This window comes from Scyliorhinus canicula, chromosome 5 (assembly GCF_902713615.1).
Source record: "Scyliorhinus canicula chromosome 5, sScyCan1.1, whole genome shotgun sequence".
In the NCBI taxonomy this organism is placed as follows: domain Eukaryota; kingdom Metazoa; phylum Chordata; class Chondrichthyes; order Carcharhiniformes; family Scyliorhinidae; genus Scyliorhinus; species Scyliorhinus canicula.
The window spans coordinates 143,513,894-143,535,347 of record NC_052150.1 but is presented as its reverse complement, the minus strand read 5'-3'; the positions used below and the strand labels follow the sequence as shown (position 1 = coordinate 143,535,347).

General features: G+C 50.2%; 1 protein-coding gene across 1 annotated transcript in view; it reads left to right on the top strand.

The window, feature by feature from the left end:
- cntnap2a (contactin associated protein 2a) overlaps positions 1 to 21,454 on the top strand; it is a 2,445,269-nt gene that overhangs the window by 2,200,644 nt on the left and 223,171 nt on the right. The window contains exon 19 of the mRNA XM_038797786.1: positions 16,939 to 17,160. Coding sequence (XP_038653714.1) covers positions 16,939 to 17,160 — 222 coding nt within the window. The remainder of the gene's footprint in view (positions 1 to 16,938; positions 17,161 to 21,454) is intronic.

The following is a 21,454-nucleotide window of genomic DNA, read 5'->3' as shown; positions in this document are numbered from 1 at the left end:
TCATATGTTACCATAAAATATATAGGCGGCAAAGGCTTTTGGGGTTGAGGTAGAGTGGGAAAGTATATTTCTTTGGGGATCCTGATCTCTTGATTGTTTGATGGTAAGTTTGCATGTCAACAGTACTGGAGAAAGAGAACTGTGGAGGTGCAATGTCTGTGCTGCAACTGAAGGAAGCAGGTGATCCTTTGTTTTTGCCGTGGCTTATCTAAATTCTGTCAAATCAGTTGTAGCTTTTCTCATTGGAATAAAAGCAATCATTAAAATGACATTGAAAAAGAAAAAATCTGAAGCATGCTGTGATTAAACTCTGTAATTAGTGTTCAAATGCTAACTGCCATTGTTAAGGCCATATATCTGAACACAATAGTAGATAGTTTCTAATTAATAATATATGCTCTTTTTTTCCATATACAGGGCTCCTCATTAGTGACAATATGTTTTGAATTAATGTTTCTCATAGTTTTTTTCTTGTAATATTTTCAGTGACATAGTCAAAAAACAATCAAGATTGTGCAGGTAGCTCACAGAGTTTAGTCAGTAAGTTGCCTGGCTATATAGACCAGAAAGTTTCTGATCTGAACGAAGTTAATGGGCCTCCTTTAGAGCAGAGGTAGGGTTGATATAATTGGTTTCAATGCTATCTAGTTTGGAGGAGAAAATCAGCCAAGATTCCTGTTCTGGATTACAATCCAGTGACAGAGCCTTGGTGGAAGTGCATGGGTAGGTACAAGCAGGATGAGGTTCTACTGTGCACCAGACAGCTTTGCCAGCAGTCACCACGAGAGCTTACACAGGAAGAATTGCCATTCAGATGAGACACAGGATAGTGACAAGTCCAAGGAATTATTCCGTTGCACAAAGATCAGAGAGAGGAGAGAAAGCGAGATGCGAGAAGGTCTACAATAATGTAATCAAAGCTGAGATGTTGGGCTTGATTTTTAGGCCCTGTCAAGGCAGAGGTTGGAGGTGACAGTGAGTTCAAAATAGAGGTGCCAGTCTGTGTGTGTGGCTCTCCAGCTCCTATCGCCCAGGGCCATTTTCCCACAGGCAGGATGGGAGAAAGTTGTGGGCAGCATGTCTACCTGATGGCACATTGCAGGAAACCAATTAAACTAATTAAGGGACTTGACAGCCGATTAATAAAGTCTGACTGGGAGTTTTTAGTCAGCATTCAGGTTCCCTCTCGAGTGTGCTTATGGTGGCACGGTGGCACAGTGGTTAGCACTGCTGCCTCACAGCTCCAGGTCCCAGGTTCAACTCTGTCTGTGTGGAGTTTGCACTTTCTCCCTGTGTCTGCATGGGTTTCCACTGAGTGCTGCTGTTTCCTCCCACAGTCCAAAGATGTGCAGGTTAGGTGGATTGGCCATGCTAAATTGCCCCTTCGTTTCCAAAAGGTTAGGTTGGGTTATGGGGATAGGGTGAAGGTGCAGGGTGCTCTTTCATAGGGCTGGTGCAAACCCGATGGGCCAAATGGCCTCCTTCTGCATGAAATTCCATGGCTTTGTGATTCTACGAATGGGGGCCCATTTAACTGCCTGACAGCAGCTGCCCAGTGACAGACTGGGGCACCAGTGCTCCAGACAGGCCTGGAAACTTTTTCTGCCTACATGTGTGCAACAGCAGCCGCAGGTCACCCTGTTAGAGGCTCCATCCCATGTCCACTGTGGTGATATGCCTATGATGGATATCATAGATGGATGGTGTGTGACCTCCAACCAGCAAGTGGCGGTACAGATACACCATGTGGTCTCAAGACCAAGGTCATGTGACCAGTGACTCCCATATAAGGGGAGACTCATCCAGCCATCTTCAGAAGAAGATTGAGAGGGTAATAAGACCTATAAGTGAATGGCGGGTGCTCGATGCAAATTCACGAGGAGTAATAAGCAGATTCCATGATATTGTGCTCTGTAACAGATTGCTATCTTACCACATGAGACACAATAAAGAATATGGTTTGGACAAGTCGAGGTGTTTGGTGGATTTCTTTGTAAGGTATAAAAGACCAAACACAAGACCGACCACCATCACAATGGTGGCCTGGCTGTTAAGGCCATTGTTTATTTAAACTTTGAAAGTTTGAAGAGCGGGTGCATCCATTTTGTCGTTCTTTCTCCCTCAGTTACTTTCCTTTGCATCCTGCTGCTGCTTTCAAGCTGGAAGGAGTTTAGTTAGCACTTTAGCTTAGTGGGTGTGATGATCGGTATTTACCTTTAATACCTTGCCCTTTTAAGAGGCTTGGAACCCTGGGGGACTCCGCCTCTGGCTACGCCCCCTGGAAACAGTATTTAAGATGAGACTCCATTTTGCGAGCACACTTCTCTTGGATGCTGCCCTGTTCTCTGTTTATTAAAGCCTTTGATTACTGACCTCGCTTTCACGTCGTAATTGAGAGTGCCTCAATTTAATAAACAGAACACATCAAGATGGACAGCGCTCTGAAACCAGAGAAACTCAACCTGGACGCCAGGTCGCCGGAAGCCCCGGAAATTTTTAAACATTGGCTCCGGTGTTTCGAGGACTATCTGGACTCCTCAGCGACTGATGTCGACAGCACTCGCAAGCTGCGCTTACTACATGGCCGGGTGAGCCACCGACTCTCCGCCATGATCGAAACCGCTACGACCTATGAGGCGGTGATCGAAATATTGAAGAAACGCTTCATAAAAACTACTAACGAGGTACACGCCAGACATTTGCTCTCAACCTGCAGCCAGCGTTCCGGGGAAATGCTGGACGAGTTCATGGAAAGACTCACTGCGCTCGCGAGGAACTGCGACCACAAAGCAGTGACGGCTGAAGAACACAGGAACTTACATCTCCGCGACGCCCTTGTGTCTGGCATCAGGTCATCGTACATCCGGCAGCGGCTCCTAGAAGACGGGGCAAAGGATCTCCAAGGCACGGTAATGCTCGCCTCTTCTCTCGAAACGGCCCACCGTAACCTCCGTACGTACTCCTTTGTACCTTACGAACCCCTCTCGATCCCCTCCAGACTCGGCCACGCTACAGGCCTGTGCCACGCGACGATCCACTCACTCCGGGGGCTCCCCATGCTATTTCTGTGGGCAAGGCCTGCACCCACGCCAGCGTTGCCCGATCCGCGATCTGCAACGACTGCGGGAAGAAAGGGCACTTCGCGAAAGTCTGCCTGGCTGGGCCCAAAGGCCACAAACAAAACCCTCATCAGGCCCAGAAATCAAACTCCCGGCCTCACAGACCCCGCAACGCGGCCGCAGTGCGGCCGAACACGCCCATTTCTGACGCGTCATCGACCTCGTGCGAGTCATGGGAGTGGCCATCTTGGCGGCGGCCATCTTCGAAACCCGACACGTGCGACCGGCGGCGGCGGCCATCTTGTGACTCCGGGTGGCCATTTTATGAGTTCGACTCTGACGGCCCGCAGCTAGGAGCGATCACACTTGAACAATCGCGGCCGAAACATCTGCGAAACTCGATGATGCGGGTACGAATCAACGGCCACGACACTCCCTGCCTATTCGACTCTGGGAGCACGGAGAGCTTTATCCACCCAGACACGGTAAGGCGTTGCTCCCTGCGCATCCACCCCACCTCCCAAACTATCGCCCTCGTCTCAGGGTCCCATTTGGTTCAAATCACGGGGTATTGTGTCGCGGACCTCGCAATTCAAGGCGCAAAATACTCCCGTTTTAAACTTTACATCTTTCCTCAACTCTGCGCCCCCCCTGCTGCTCGGTCTGGACTTTCAGTGCAGCCACCGGAGCCTGACACTGAAGTTCGGCGGACCCCTGCCCACACTCACAGTATGCAGCCTGGCGACACTCAAAGTTATGCCACCCCGCCTCTTCGCGAACCTCACTCCCGACTGTAAGCCCATCGCCACCAAGAGTCGCCGGTACAGTACCCAAGACTTGACTTTTATCAAGTCAGAGGTTCAGCGGCTACTAAAAGAGGGGGTCATAGAGGCCAGCAACAGCCCTTGGAGGGCCCAAGTATTGGTAGTCCGCTCCGGGGTAAAGCAACGCATGGTAGTGGATTATAGCCAGACAATAAACCGCTACACACAACTCGATGCATACCCACTTCCCCGCATAGCTGAAATGGTGACTCAAATCGCCCAGTATCGGGTATTCTCCACGGTTGACCTCAAATCGGCCTACCATCAACTCCCTATTCGCTCAGAGGACCGCCCCTACACGGCTTTTGAAGCAGCCGGTCAGCTGTTTCACTTCCTCAGGGTACCCTTTGGTGTTACAAACGGAGTCTCCGTTTTCCAGAGGGCGATGGATCAAATGGTGGACCAGTACGGCTTACGGGCGACCTTCCCGTACTTGGACAACATCACCATCTGCGGCCATGACCAGCAGGACCACGAAGCAAACCTGAGGAAGTTCCTCCAGACTGCCCGGGCCCTCAACCTCACGTACAACAAAGAGAAATGCGTGTTCCACACAACCCGGCTCACCATCCTCGGCTACGTCGTGGAGAACGTGGTCCTAGGCCCGGACCCCGACCGCATGCGTCCCCTTAAGGAACTCCCACTTCCCCGCAGCCTCAAGGCACTCAAACGATGCTTGGGGCTTTTCTCCTATTACGCCCAGTGGGTCCCCAGATATGCGGACAAAGCCCGGCCACTCATTAAGACCACGGTTTTTCCCCTGACGGATGAGGCCCAGTCGGCTTTCAACCGTATCAAGGCCGGCATCATCAAGGCCGCCATGCACGCGGTGGACGAAGCCATTCCCTTCCAAATAGAAAGCGATGCATCAGACGTAGCCCTGGCTGCTACCCTCAACCAAGCGGGCAGACCGGTAGCGTTCTTCTCCAGAACCCTCAACGCCTCGGAAATTCAACACTCTGCAGTCGAGAAGGAGGCACAAGCCATAGTGGAGGCCGTGCGACACTGGAGGCACTACCTAGCTGGTAGGGGGTTCACCCTCATCACCGACCAACGGTCGGTCGCCTTTATGTTCGATAACGCACAACGGGGCAAAATAAAGAACAACAAGATTCTGAGGTGGAGAATAGAGCTCTCCACCTATACGTACGATATTAAATATCGCCCGGGGAAGCTCAATGAGTCCCCAGATGCCCTGTCTCGCGGCACGTGCGCCAACGCGCAATTGGACCACCTGAGAGCCATCCACGATGACCTCTGCCACCCGGGGGTCACCCGGCTTGACCACTTCATCAAGTCCCGCAACCAGCCCTACTCCACAGGAGAGGTCAAGGCCATGACTAAGGTATGCCAGATCTGTGCGGAATGCAAACCGCAATTCTATCGACCAGACAAGGCCCGCCTGATAAAGGCCTCTGGGCCCTTTGAGCGACTAAGCGTGGACTTCAAAGGGCCTCTCCCGTCCAACAACCGCAACATCTATTTCCTCACCGTCATCGACGAATTCTCCCACTTCCCTTTTGCTGTCCCCTGCCCCGATACTACCTCAGCCTCCGTGATCAAGGCACTGCGCAGCATCTTCACACTGTTTGGTTTCCCCGCTTATATCCACAGCGACCGGGGTACATCGTTCATGAGCGATGAGCTGCGTCGGTACCTGCTCAGCAAGGGCATCGCCTCGAGCAGGACGACGAGCTATAACCCGCGGGGAAACGGGCAAGTGGAGAGGGAGAACGCGACAGTTTGGAAGGCCGTCCTCCTAGCTCTACGGTCAAGGAGTCTCCCTGTCGCCCGCTGGCAGGAGGTCCTACCCGATGCCCTGCACTCCATTAGGTCGCTCCTCTGTACGGCCACGAACGAGACCCCTCACAATCGTTTGTTTGTCTTCCCCAGGAAGTCCACCTCTGGGGTCTCACTTCCACCCTGGCTGACGACTCCGGGGGGTCCAGTCCTACTCCGGAGGCATGTGAGGAGCCATAAAACGGATTCCATAGTCGAGAGGGTCCACCTGCTGCACGCAAACCCTCGTTATGCCTACGTCGAGCACCCCGACGGCAGGCAGGATACTGTCTCCCTGCGAGACCTGGCACCCACTGGCTCTCCCACCGACCCCACCGACTCTCCCACCGACCCCGACGTTTTCCCCACCGACCCCCCCCTTCTACCGACGCTCCCCGCCCTGCACCGACCGCCAACTTCGATAGCGCCGCCCCCCCCCCCATAGCGCCCCCTGCCCCCCAGCCGGCACTGGCATCGACCACCCTAATCACTCCTGATACCCCACCCCTCTCCAAGGCGGGCAAAGACTCAGTCAACCGTGCTCCCGGATAGACCACCATCGGAACCAACCGCATCCACGGCGCCACCACCGGAGCAGCGAAAGTCAGCACGGACTATCAGACCACCACAAAGACTGAACTTATAATTTAAAACTCTTCAACCCCGACGGACTATGTGTTTTTTTTAAACAGGGGGTGAATGTGATGATCGGTATTTACCTTTAATACCTTGCCCCTTTAAGAGGCTTGGAACCCTGGGGGACTCCAACTCTGGCTATGCCCCCTGGAAACAGTACTTAAGATGAGACTCCATTTTGCGAGCACACTTCTCTTGGATGCTGCCCTGTTCTCTGTTTATTAAAGCCTTTGATTACTGACCTCGCTTTCGCGTCGTAATTGAGAGTGCCTCAGTGGGTCCACCCGTCCTTCTTAGGAAAGCAGGCCCACAGTCTGGCCATTAATTGGCTGCTCCGGAGAATATAACAATGAATGATTGTTTCTCACAAATTGCATGTTTCTGATCCACATTTGAGTCTGATGGCAAGGTGTAGAAGCTCCCAGGGAAAATCCAGCCATTGTGGCATCAATTGTTTGGCATCATGGAGCAGCTGTTAAAACACCATCACCTTAAAAATGCAAAATGATCCATCGTGAAAGAATTATATCTTTAATATATTCTTGAATCTTTGAGTCAGAGATATTTGGCTGACGATAAGTAAATTTGTTGGATAATTTTTTTAAAACATTCATTATGATGTATCTGAAAATGTAGAATTTTTAGCCGGAATCTTCCAGCCCTTCTCCATGTTGTATTTTTCCAACATTTAGATACTAAATATATACTGAACTCATTGACCTACAACTCCTTTGGATGGAGAAAAATAGTCAACGACTCATGCTCCAAACAATTATGGAAAAATTGATGAGCACCTTAGTTGTGCCTTGACATTTATCTGTACCCAGTGTTGTCTTACAGATCCAGCACACCAGACATTTTAACTTAATTTGCAGTTGTCACCAAAGGTGAAACTGCTGTGTTACAGGATGATGTATAATGAAGTACAGCTATAATGAGATCTCATTTTAATTTTAATTAAGCACGCAGGTACCCATTAATCACATAAATTGACCATAACTAAAGCAAAAGTGGTCATTATCTTGTGGTACAAATCAAACAAAATGATGATAAATTGGAACAATGCCCAGCACAGACGTCTCCATTTTCAAAACTTGAATTCTGATATTGGATCCGACCATGAATTGATCCGACATCTACTGGGACCTATTCAACTGCATAACTGAATAATACCACATTGAAGTCCACAAAGAATTATTCATATTTTCTAATATTTTTGCATTACAGCGACTAGTACTATTATTTAGACAAAGGCAAACCACAGAACACAGCTAATATTTGTTGAATTGGATTCCAGATATAAATTACAAGAAACCAATGCAGTGCTGAAGGATAGGAGAGGTTACCATTCTTTTATTGCTTTAATTGACCTCAATGCTCTCAAGCTGCGAATAAAGCAATAATCACAGAAGGACATAAAGTATGCTGTAATGAGATACATAAAGTCATGTAATCAAAGGTTTTCAAAAATTAAAATATTAATTGATAGCTTTGCATTTGATGTCAGATCAAAATCTGTGAGTGGAATTCAGTTTAGTTTAGGTTTTCTGACATTGTTATGATTTTTCTTTTTTTTTAATAAACAATTTATTGAGGTAGTTTTTGGCTTTGTAAACAGTTACAGACATCAACAGAAAGAAGCAAAAAAGGCAAAAATGTGCAAACATCCACGTACATTCAATACTTCAATCGTAACATACTGCACAAGCCCGCTCCTCTCCCACCGGTACTACCCGCCATTTTATCCCTCCTACTCTACTGTACTCTACCCCCCCCCCCCCCCCCCCACCCCACTGTTGACGCTCTTCTCCTGCAAAGAAGTCAATAAATGGTTGCCACCTCCGGGCGAACCTCTGTACAGATCCCCTCAAGGCAAACTTAATTTTTTCCATACCCACGAAACTCGACATGTCCGCAAGCCACAACTCAGTCTTCGGGGGGCTTTGAGTCCCTCCACGCCAATAGTATTCGTCGCCGGGCTATCAGGGAAGCAAAGGCCAAAACATCGGCCTCTTTCTCCCCCTGGACTCCCGGGTCTTCCGAAACCCCAAAAATGCCACCCCTGGACCCATTGCCACCCTTGTATTTAGCACCCGGGACATGACGCCCGCAAATCCCTCCCAGTACCCCCTAAGCTTAGGGCATGCCCAAAACATGTGAACGTGGTTCGCTGGTCCTCCCGCGCACCTAGCGCATTTGTCCTCTATCCCATGGAATTTGCTCACCCGAGCCACCGTCATGTGGGCCCGGTGAACGACCTTAAATTGAATCAGCCCGAGCCTGGCACATGTCGCGGTTGAATTTACCCTACTCAGGGCCTCTGCCCACAGCCCGTCCTCCATTTCCCCGCCTAGCTCCTCCTCCCATTTAAGTTTCAGTTCCTCCGTCTGGGACCCTTCCTCCCTCATGAGCACCTTATAAATATCAGAGACTCTACCCTCCCCTTCTTCCCCCCTAGAGATTATTCTGTCTTGGATCCCCATTGGCGGGAGGCGTGGGAAAGATGGGACCTGTCTACGAACAAAGTCCCGCAACTGTAGGTTGCCCCTTACCAGCCCAAATTTCTCCTCCAAGCTCCTCAAACTCGCAAAGCTCCCTTCCAGGAACATATCGCCCACCCTTCCCACCCCCACCCACCGCCATGCTCGAAACCCCCCCATCCATACTCCCGGGGGCAAACCGATGGTTGTCGCAGATTGGCGCCCAAACCGACGCCCCCGTCTCCCCTACATGCCTCCTCCACTGGCCCCATATCCGCAGGGTCGCCACCACTACCGGGCTGGTGGAGTACCTGGCCGGCGGCAGCGGTAGAGGAGCCGTGACCAGGCTGTCAAGCTGGAGCCCCTGCACGAAGCCGCCTCCACCCGCTCCCAGATAAACCTCGTACCCACCATCCACTTCCTTATCATAGCGATGTTGGCCGCCCAGTAATAATTAATCAGACTCGGCAAAGCCAGCCCTCCCTCGCTGCGGTTCCTCTCCAGCATCTTCACCCGCGGGGATTTTCCAGCCCAGACAAAGCTCATGATCATCTTGTTAACTCTTTTGAAGAAGGACTGTGGGACAAAGATCGGGAGGCACTGAAAAAAAAAACAGAAATCTAGGGAGGATTGTCATCTTTACAGTCTGCACCCTCCCTGCCAGCGACAGCGGGAGTGCATCCCATCTCCGAAACTCTCCCTTCATTTGCTCCACCACCCTGGCCAAATTTAACTTGTGCAGCCTTCCCCAGTCTTGTGCCACCTGGATTCCCAAATACCGGAAATTTTCCTCAACCAGCCTAAACGGTAGCCCTCTCAATCTGTTCCCTGGCCCCTTACCTGTACCACAAACATTTCACTCTTGGCCGTATTTAATTTGTATCCTGAAAACTGGCCGAACTTCCTCAACATTCCCAGTATACTTCCCATCCCGGCCACTGGGTCCAACACGTACAGGAGCAGGTCGTCTGCGTAAAGAGAGACCCTATGTTCTACCCCGCCCCTCACCATCCCCTTCCATCTCTCAGCGGCTCTATGGCCAGCGCAAACAGCAGCGGGGAGAGTGGGCAGCCCTGTCTGGTCCCTCGGTACAACCTAAAGTACTCCGACACTTCTCTGTTAGTCCTGACGCTGGCCTTCGGGGCCTGATATAATAATTTGATCCAATCCACCAGTCCCTCCCCGAACCCAAACCGTCCAAGCACCTCCCATAGATAGTCCCACTCCACCCGGTCAAAGGCCTTCTCGGCGTCCATCGCCACCACTACCTCCACCTCCCTGCCCACCGGGGGCATCATTATCACATTAAGTAATCTTCTCAGGTTGGCCGCCAGCTGCCTACCTTTCACGAACTCAGTTTGGTCCTGCCCAATCACCTCCGGTACGCAGTCCTCCATCCTAACCTCCAGTACCTTTGCCAGGAGCTTGGCATCAACATTAATCAGGGAGATTGGCCTGTAGGACCCGCACGCCTCCGGGTCTTTACCCCGCTTCAATATCAGTGATATAGTGGCCTGCGACATTGTCGGCGGCAGGGTCCCTCTGTCCCTTGCCTCATTGAAAACCCTCGCCAAGACCGGGCCCACCAGCTCAGAAAACTTCCTATAGAACTCGACTGGGTTTCCATCCGGCCCCGGGGCTTTCCCCGACTGCATGGCCTTTAGGCCCCCCAATACCTCCTCCACTCTAATCGGGGCCCCAGCTCATCCACTCGCCCTCCCACCTACTGTTGGGAACGTTAACCCGTCCAGAAACCTTTTCATCTCCTCCGGTTCTTCCGGCGGCTCCGAAGTATACAGCTTGCGATAGAAGTCCCGGAATACCTTATTCAATCCTTACGGGTCCTCCACTTTGCGCCCCTCCCCATCCATCACTCTACTTATTTCCCTGACCGCCTCCCTCCTCCTGAGTTGCTGCGCTAACAGTCTGCTAGCCTTTACTCCATGCTCGTACACCACGCCCCTCGCCTTCCTAAGCTGTTCCACGGCCCTACTCGTGGATAGTGCCCCCCAGTTCTGCCTGTAGTCTCTGCCTCTCCCTGAGTAAAACCTCCCCCGGGGACTCCGCGTGCTCTTCATCTATCCGACCCATTTCCCTGACCAATCTATCCATCTCTGCCCTGTCTGCCTTGGCTCTGTGGGCCCCAATTGAAATCAGCTCCCCCCGCACTACTGCGTTTAGCGCCTCCCACGGGGTCGCCACTGAGACCTCCCCCGTGTCATTCACCTGCAGGTAATTTCGCATACACCTCCGAAGCCTCTCACAGATCCCCTCCTCCGACAGCAGTCCCACGTCTAGCCTCCATTGCGGGCGTTGGTAGCTCTCTCTCCTCCTCCTCCCCCCCCCCCCCCCCCCCTCCCCTCCCCCCCCCCCCCCGGTCTGCAGGTCTACCCAGTGCGGGGCATGGTCTGAGATAGTAATTACCGAATATTCCGTGTTCTTTACCTCCCCTATACAATCCCTGCTTAGTACGAAGAAATCTATCCTAGAATATACTTTATGGACGTGTGAGTAAAACGAGTAGCCCCTTCCTGTCAGCTGCCTGGCTCTCCAGGGGTCCACTGCCCCCATTTGCTCCATAAACCCTTTCAGCTCCCTTGCCATTGCTGGGAGTCTACCTGTTCTGGGACACGACCGATCCAAAGCCGGGTCAAGGACCATGTTAAAGTCCCCCCCCCCCCCCCCCCCCCCCCCCCCCCATCCATTATTAGCCTACGAGAGTCCAGGTCCGGGATCTTCCCCAGCACTCTTTTAATGAAGTCCACGTCATCTCAGTTCAGGGCATATATATTCACCAGCACCACTCTTCTCCCCTCCAGTCTGCTCCGTACCATCAGGTATCTGCCCCCCCCGTCTGCGGCTATGCCCTCCGCCTCAAATTGCACCCGCTTGTTGATCATGATTGCCACCCCCCTGGACTTCGAGTCCAAGTCCGAGTGGAAGACCTGACTAATCCAGCCCTTCCTTAGCCTGGTCTGGTCAGACACTTTCAGATGTGTCTCCTGCAACATAATTACGTCCGCCCTCAGGGCCCGCAAGTGCGCGAACACCCGCGCCCTCTTAACAGGCCCATTCAGTCCCCTGACGTTCCAGGTGATCAGCCTGGTCGGGGGGCACAACCCCACCCCCACCCCCCACGCTGGTCAGCCATAGCCTTTCTCGCGCCGGCCCCCGGCCCGTGCGTCGCGCCATTCCTGGCCCGCCCTCTGGCTGCCGCCACCCTCGACCTCCTTTCCAGTGCCTATTTCAAGTCCCTCCCACGTCAGCAGAACACCCCCCCCCACCTAACAACATCCCCCGATACCCCCACCCCTGCCATCCACTGGCTGTGATCTCCCCCCCCCCCCCCCCCCACCTGACTCCCTTGACTAGCCAATCTGCTAGCCCAGTGACTCAACACTCCGGCGCCTTCCTGTCTCATTCCCATTGTTTCCCCATCCTCCTCCCCACTCCCCGGCGCCCCATCCCCCTCTCCAACCCACTGGAGCAAACTCACTGGCACAGGAAGGCATGGACATCAACAAAACAAACAAAAAACAAAAAAGAACCCCAACCCACGTCCTTGGCACCCCTTGCTGACCGGCCCCCCTTCATTACCGTGCCGGCTCCAGTGTCCTCCGTGAGCTGCACAAAAAAGTACAAATCCGCCCAAAAAGGAAAAAACAGAAAAAAGAGGAAAAAACAAAAACATAAGAGAAAAAACAAACCAAAAAAAATTTTTTTTAAACCCAAACCAATGTCCATGAACAAAGGAAAGAGTCCCAAATGTTCCGCTTGGCACCTTTGACCCAGCAAACTGTTGCCCAGCAGTCCAGGCCCATTCGGCGTACCTTCCTACGGTAGTCCTCGGGCCCTAATTCGCGTCCGTGGGGCCTCTTTTCGGGACCAGCCCCTGATCCCTCGCAAAGTCCATCGCTTCTTCAGGCTCGGAGAAGTAGTGGTGTTGACCCTGGTGCGTGACCCATAGACGAGCCGGGAACAGCAGACCAAATTTCACGTGCTTCTTGAACAGCACCTCCTTGACATTCTTAAAGGCTGCTCACCGCTGAGCCACCTCCTGGCTTAGGTCCTGGTAAATGCGGAGGACACTGTTGTTCCACGTGCTGCTCCTGGCGCTCTTTGCCCACCGCAGCACCCGCTCCTTGTCCACGAACCTGTGGAACCTAATCACCATCGGGCGGGGGGGGTCCGCCCGGCCGCCCCTGCCTTGCCTGCACTCTGTATGCCCCCTCCAGCTCCGGCGGTCGCGGAAAGGCTTCGGCCCCCGTCAGCTGCATCGATAGGTCTGCTACAAACGCTGCGGCATCAGCTCCCTCAGCCCCCTCCGGGAGGCCGACCATCCTCGGGTTGTTCCTGCGGGCTCTATTCTCCAGCTCCTCCACTCTGTCTAGCAGTCTTCTCTGCCGCTCCTTCAGCCCGTCAACTTCTAGCGCCGCAACCGTCTGTGCATCCATCTGCTCCTCCACCGCCTCTCCCAGCTCCTTAACTTTAACATCTTGTGCATCCAGCCTCTGGTTCAGCTGATCCACCGCTCTCTGGATTGGGTCCAAGCTGTCCCGCTTCAGCACTTCAAAACTGGACTTCATTACCTGGAGCATGTTATCCAGCGCTTGCTGGATTGCTGAGTCCAGGATCCGTGTGTCCGCCATCTTAGGTTCCAGGTAAGTTTCTTCAGGTCCTTGTCTCTGTCCCTTTTTCTCTCTTTTCTTCTGCCTCCTGGACTCCCGCTGTTCCATGTGCCGCAGCCCGCTCCTCAGCACTTTCGCTGCCGCCTTCCTTCAGGTCCGTGGTCCCGCTATCGTGGGGAATCAGCCCCTAAACGCCCGCCAGAGTGAGAGCCCGCCGAATTTGCAGCTCACTCGGACATCGCCGCCACCGGAAGTTATTATGATTTTTCTAAGAGTCAAGAAAATGTCTTTACCATTGTGAGGGGCTAATGCCTCACACTGTACAGTTTTATTATATATGTGCTCATTGCTGTTTCTATTTTTTTAAACTGAACAAAGACCTTTAAAATGGCTGAAACTTTGTCTGTCCAAGGCACTAGAATCAAATAAGCTACTTGGAAGTTTTGGGAAACCCACACCTCGTTATCCCCGAAGAGCCACTAATGACCACCTGTGGACTGTGCAGCCCAACTTCAAAGAGATCAATGCAAAGGCATTTAATAACCTAGGATGGATAAACGGAAATGGATTGGCTGCTAAGACAAAGGACCCACAATTTTCCTTACAATTCCTAATGGCATTTAACACTCTTCGGAATCCAGTTGATGGATACACATCCATTGTCAAAGGTGGTGGAAAGGTGGGAGTCATGTAACATGGATCTCTGGCTTGTGGAAAAAGTAATATGGCCTTGCTGAACTACAAAGCTCAGTGTGCTGTTTATCATCTAACTAGCAGGCTCATAGATAAGGGGTTCTGCTCACATTGGGCACCTGCCCCTCCACCTTCTACATGGCTTCTACTGGAAATTCTGTACCATAACCATCAAGACTAATTCGCTTCTACATGCCTATCTCATCATGTGACGTCAACATCACCAGAAAAGCTTTCAGCCCACTAACCTCCTTAAAGGAATAACTCGTTGGACTTTGGTTCTGGACTCTGGAACCCATGTGAAACAATACTAATTTTCTCAGTGGTCTCTGTACTGTAAAACATTCTCTTCTCTACCCCTCTTTGTACTATCTGAGTGTGGAGACAACATTATTAATAGAAAATTCACACCAAAGGGTTGGGAAATACACCATTTATAAAAAGGGGGGGAAAAAATCAAACACCTTTCTGTTTACAGATGGATGGTGAGAGGAGAAATTTGTGCTGTTTAAATTAACAACCCCTTGCCTGTAACATTGCAAACAAAACTGGCTGAATTTCCAGACGCAATCCACCACAGAAACAAAAATTTGACTTTAAAGATTGAGGCCTGAATTTTCATGGGGAAGGGAGAGGATCTCTGGCTTAGCCAAAATGTTGCTGGAGCATTAATTCTGGGAATCTGGGGCCGAGGAGAATTGGGGAATATTGTAGTTTGCACATCCTCGATTTACCAAGGCAGCTACAAAAGTGCAGCTGCCTTCAAACAGATGTAACTTTCATTAGTAGAATGTCTGAATTAAAACTTGTAGACATTACACTCTTCAGGAGAAAGTCGAACATTATCAAAGTTCTCTGGAAAGGTAGGATAACCTTTTGGAGAGCTAAGGTACCCTTTTGGAAATGTCCAGGGACACCTTTTGGAGAAATACGGTTATCTTTAGGAGAGGTAATGTGCCTTTGGATTATTGAAATAATAATAATAATAATCTTTATTGTCTTGTAAGTTTACATTAACTCTGCAATGAAGTTACGGTGAAAAGCCACATTCCAGCGCCTGTTCGGGTACACAGAGACAGAATTCAGAATGTCCAATTCACCTAACAGAATGTCTTTCGGGACCTGTGGGAGGTAACCGAAGCACCCGGAGGAAACCCACGCAGACATGGGGTGAATGTGCAGACTCCTCGCAGACAGTGACCCAAACCAGGAATAAAACCTGGGACCCTGGAGCTGTGAAGCAACAGTGCTACCACTATGCTAGCATGTAGACCTGAATATGCATACAACATGGCGAAGCTCATTGGAACTGTCAAGCTATCAAGGCATTTAAACCCCCTTGGAACTTTCAAGCTGCCAAAGCATTTAAACCCCATTGGAGCTGCCAAGTTGTCCCTTACAACTCCTGCCCTTTAAATTAAACAACAGTCTGCAATTTAAAAAAAATAGTGTTTGCTATTTCACCCTGTCTATTCACATAAGCCTGAAGTCTACCATTATGGATTTGTACTTCATGATTGATTTCACAACCTATCATTATCACAGTAGGGTACAGTTTGATTGACTGCTCCAAGTGATTATAATGATGTATGGCTATGAATACAAATGCTTGTTTCTGTTATCGAGTCATACATGTTTACAGCATAGAAATAGGCCCTTTGGCCCAGCTTGTCCATGCCATCCAGAGTAAGTGATTGAAGAAAATATTTGTTTTATATGGCATTAAGTAGTTGAAGGGATTTAAATGTAGTGAATGGGTTGTTATCAACAACAGTGTTAGTTAAATATACACTTGGGGCTGGATTTTCCACGCTCCCCGCCGGATGTTTCGTGGCGGCAGAGGCGACCTGCCATTGGCCGACGGTGGGATCTTCTGGTGCCGCGTCTGTCAATGGGGTTTTCAATTGTTTGTAACGCTTGTTGCCAGGGAACATATGGTGGGGATTCACCGCCAGCGGGACCAGAAGATCCCGCTGGCATTGAACGGACAGAAGATTTCAACCGTAGAACATTATTTCACTTTAGCATGTGTCCTGAGCACTGCCCATTGTGTATGCTGGGTGAGTTGACATGGAGCTTGTAAGGACAAGGTTGGGGGACATGTGTTTGCAGTATTTGATAGAGGGACTTAAAGGGCTCTGGCGATGGGTAGAGGTTCATATGTTGGCATAGGAGCTATAAAGAGACCTAGGATGGGTGGAAAGGCAGGTTGGCAAGGAGAGCATGAAAGGCCATGGGATGGACGGGGAACATGAGGTGATATGTATTGGCACAGATGGGGCATAGACAATATGTAGGGGATTCTACAGGGCAATGAACCCAGCCTGTCTGTTTCCACCTGATCGAAGAAGCCATTAGTAACTTTTATGCCTGTTGTTTGCATAATTACTGTTGGCTTTGTGACCTTTGCTTGATAGCTCCCCCTCAACAAAAAAGACACCTCTTGCATTGCTTCAGTCCCTAAGGGACTGAGCAGTAAATATGAGCGTAAACCCAAACTTATCAGCTGGAATTTTCCAGGCGTTTACACGGGCGGGATCTTCCAGTGCTGCTGATGGTGCACCCCAAACGCGGGTTTCCTAGTGGCAAGGGATGCATTCAACGGGAAACCTCATTGACAACAGTAAGACCAGAAGATACCGGCGGAGGCCAATGGAAATTCCCGCCCATTATCTGTGTTTAATCTCACTCAGCTGCTGAAGTAGGGGTTGCCATTGATACAGGAACTATAAAGTACAGTCACAGTATTTGTCATTGCACTGTTAACCATGTGTTATCTGTATCTTCAGTAGAATGCCGATAAGAATGAACTATTTTTCTTGCTAATATCACTTTTCAGATGTCGGTGGGTTCTTTGAGGCTGGGACCTGGATACGCTACAGCTTCCAGTCTTCTGAGGACATTCCAAAAGACTTCCAGAGTTCGCAACCAGCTAACTCCAACCTTACTTTGACCAAAGAGGATCTGGTTTTCAGTTTCAGCACTACCAACACTCCCAGCATCCTCCTGTACATCAGCACCTACTCACCAGATTACATGGCTGTGATTCTGAAACACAATGGTGAGATGGTGAAGTTTTACTTTATATCTCTGCATGTGCCACATGTCCGATATGAGAATTATGGAACACTTCCCATATCTTCGTATTTGTTAATGTTATTTTTAATATGTGATATTAGAATAACTATGACCTGCTATTGATATGACTTTGACCCTAACGTTACATTGCGGGATACTATCTTAATGGAAACATTCCATGTTCAAAGTAAATGTTTAAGTGTCCTCATTAAACAATTTATTGGGGTCAGCTGAATATCTGACTTGTCCAGAAACAAATCAATATATTGAAGAGACTCCAACTTAATGGGCAGCATGGTAGCACAAGTGGATAGCACTGTGGCTTCACAGCGCCAGGGTCCAGGTTCGATTCTCCCCTGGGTCACGGTCTGTGTGGAGTCTGCACGTTCTCCCTGTGTCTGCATGGGTTTCCTCCGGGTGCTCCGGTTTCCTCCCACAGTCCAAAGACGTGCCGGTTAGGTGGATTTGCCCTTAGTGACCAAAACGGTTAGATGGGGTTTTTGGGTTACGGGGATAGGCTGGAAGTGAGGGCTTAAGTTGGTTGGTGCAGACTCGATGGGCCGAATGGCTTCCTTCTGCATTGTATGTTCTTTGTTCAGCATCTGAGAAATTCACACATTTCTGTTTCCCAATATAGAATAAGCACTGTTTCCATGTATGAACACAATTAACATGTCTAAGTCCAGGGAACCTATTCACAAGTTGGCAAAGTCAAGGTTTGGGCGTCCCCAACTGTGCACATAAGCAATAGTGAAATCTAACCAGTTAAAACAGTACAGGATACCGTCCTAGAATATGGTAATATTCCTGTTGCTTGTTCAGGCTGAATCACCCGACCTATCACAGGCGGCAAGCTATAGTTGCGGATGTTTCCCTGTCTGCAATTATTTTTTATTGGTATTGAGGACTGAATATTTCAACATTATATTCTCATGTCTGGGCAAATAGAAACAGAGAAATGTGAAAAGTGCTGGTCACGTGTAATCTAAATTTACAAGTCTCATATCAGTATCTCATATCAAGTTAATCTCATCATCAATTGTTTATTTCATGGGTTTTATTATGGTTAAGGGATATGGCCAGTATGAGAGCCCTGTCCTTGCAAAATTTTTTAACCATAAATCCAACACCCCAGTTGGTTCTCAATTACATTTTAGTCAGACCCAGTTATCCTTGCAAAACCTCAGAGTTAAACATCCTCTTTTCTGACAAAGCCCAACATCTACCCCTCCACAAAAGATGAATTCCATCTGGAATTCAAGGGCTGGATTTTACAGGGGTGGTTTGTGCTGTGTGTGCGACCCCCCCCCCCCCCCCCCCCCACACAACCCCCTCCACACAACCCACCCCACAAGCCCCAACCAAAAGATTGTTGGGAGCCCACTCACAAAATCTCTTTATGCTCGGAAGGGCATTAATTGACTCAGGACGCAACTTCAACCCCTCACCTTAAAGACCTGCCAGGCAATCTAACTTCCAAAAGGGATCTCTCCCCACCCCTCCAACTCCCCCAACCACCCCGCCCCCTCCCCCACGCCCCACCCCCCAATCTGGCCTGGCATCAGCTCACCTAGTAAGACCTTACAAGCGCAGGCCCAAGGGAGAGTGGACCGCCAGATGCCTCCACTGTCCCTCATAAAATGGCAGAGAGGTTGAGGTGGGTGGGAATCCACAGAATCCCTATAGTGCAGAAGGGGACCGTTCAGCCCATTGAGTCTGTTCCGACCCTCCGAAAGAGCACCCAACCTAGACCCACTCCCCTGCCCTATCCCCATAACCTACACATTTTTGGACATGAAGGGGCACTATAGCATGGTCAATCCAGCTAACCTGCACACCATAGGACTGTGGGAGAAAATCAAAGTACTTGGAGGAAACCCTTGTAGACACGAGAAGAACATGCAAGCTCCATAGAGTCACCCAAGGCTGGAATTGAACTCAGTTCCTTGACATTGTGAGGCAGTACTCTTAACCACTGCCAGCCAATCCGACCTCTGAATGGGGTCTCTCGCCCTCCACCCTCCCTCACCTTACCTGACACCATCACACCAAATAAGACCTCACAAGCTCAATAAGCCCAAAGGCCAACGAGCCACCTGATGCATCCACTGCCCCTCATAAAATGGCAGACACATCAGAGGCGTGTGGGAAGGCGGCAGACAGGGCATATGCTGCATTTTACGAGCAGGCCACGTCTTCAAGCATGTCGACAGAAGGGTGAGACCACATAAGAACACCAATCGATCCATGGTTTTGTGCTGGCTGTCTGCCAAAGCAATTCACCTAGTCCCACTCCCTCACCTTTTCTCCGCCTTATTTCACTACACAATACAGAAGGTAGGCTTGGCAAACCTTTTCCCTTTGGGGACCACAGTTCCATTTTCTTCTCACTAAAAAGCTGACAAGTGGAACGTAATATTCATGCCATACAAGTGCCAGGCAATGACCATCGCCAACAAGGAAGAATCTAACCATTGCACCTTGGCATTTCATGTGGCACTTTACTAGTTACAGGTTGCCATCCTGAAAATGGCTCTCATATCCCAACTCTTTGACTTCTTTAGTAAGCCTATCCTCTTTCCATGCTAATATACTACCCGCAACATCATGGAGCTCTTGTCCTATTAAGTAGTCTTTTGTACAATTATTTTTTCGAACTACACCCACTGGCTTTCCTTTATCGATCCTGTGCATTACCACCGATAAACATTGCGCTATTTAATAACCCTTTGCCATTTTCTTTGACCACAGCAAGGAATGGCCTGCCCAGGCTGCACTGATCTAATTTCTTTTTTTTTAAATATTGTTATTAAGGTTTTGCAGAATTTTTCATAATAAAACAGTAATAACAATAATAACAAAACAAAATAGAGTGAACATTAACATAGTGCAAAAAGAGAATATACAATATTCTCACACCATCGCAATGAAGCACTCACCCCCCAACCCCTCCACCCCCCCACCCCATGGATGCTGCTGCTGCTGCTGACATTTTAATCTTTCCCGAGAAAGTTGACAAACGGCTGCCACCTCCAAGAGAATCCTAGCGTAGACCCTCTTAAGGCAAACTTTATTTCTTTATTTTCTCGAGGCTGAAAAACCCAGCCATGTCGTTAATCCAAGTCTGTACACTCGGGGTCTTCGAGTCCCTCCACATTAATAAAATCCGTCTCCGGGCTACTAGGGAGGCAAAGGCCAAGACGTCTGCCTCTTTCGCCCCCTGAACTCCCGGGTCTTCTGACACTCCAAAGATCACTATCTCTGGACTAGGCACCACCCATGTGTTAAGCACCTTGGACATTGCCCTCGCAAACCCTTGCCAGAACTCTCTAAGCTCCGGGCATGCCCAAAACATGTGGACATGGTTTGCAGGGCTGCCCTTGCACCTCATCCAACTGTTTTCTACCCCACAAAACTTGCTCATTCTCGCTGCCGTCATGTGTGCCCAGTGGACCACCTTAAATGGAATTAGACTGAGCCTGGCACATAATGAGGAGGAATTAATCCTGCCCAGGACCTCTGCCCACAGACCCGCTTCCACCTCCTCACCTAGCTAATGCTGATGAGCTCAGCTCGCCAGTGCAGGAAGAGTGTTCATGGATCAGGGAGCCATTTTTAAATGCCACTCCGGTCTGTTGACCCCCCCTCAGCTACCCCTTTGCAACCTCCAGATGTGCTCCCCCGCCCCCCCACTGAACCCAACTGACCTGTTCGGGGGTCCTCGACACTCCCCCCTCACCCCACTTCTTCAGGGCAAGACACCCCAGTCACAATCCCTGGAACGTGCAACCTGGCATCCGGGCACCTTTGTACTCCCAGCTTGGCACCCCAGCAGTGCCAGGATAGCATTGCCAGGGTGCCCTGGTGGCAGTGCCAAGGTGCCAGGCTGGCAGTGCCGAGGTTTCCAGGTGCCAAAGAGCTTTCCAATGTACCACATTGCCCTGCGCCCGATCAACCGGGGGTGTCTAATGGCCTGAGAGTACTCCCCCCCCCCCCCCCCCCCCAGATGCCATTAAGCCTGGCTTCATGGCTCATTTAAATATGTTAATGTTTGGCGAGTGAGGGCAAGATCCAGATCACGATGTCTCACGCAATCGTGTTAAATCTCAAATGGTGTCGCAAATTCCGCAAGAGGCCTCTCGCGAGATTCAACGGCCTTGTTGCATCACCAAGTCGAGCACAAGGAATCCATTAAATCGCGTCCAAGACAGATAATTATGCAACCAGCATAAGGGACATGCTTTGATAAGATCCACTAGTCTTGGGGTATATGGCCC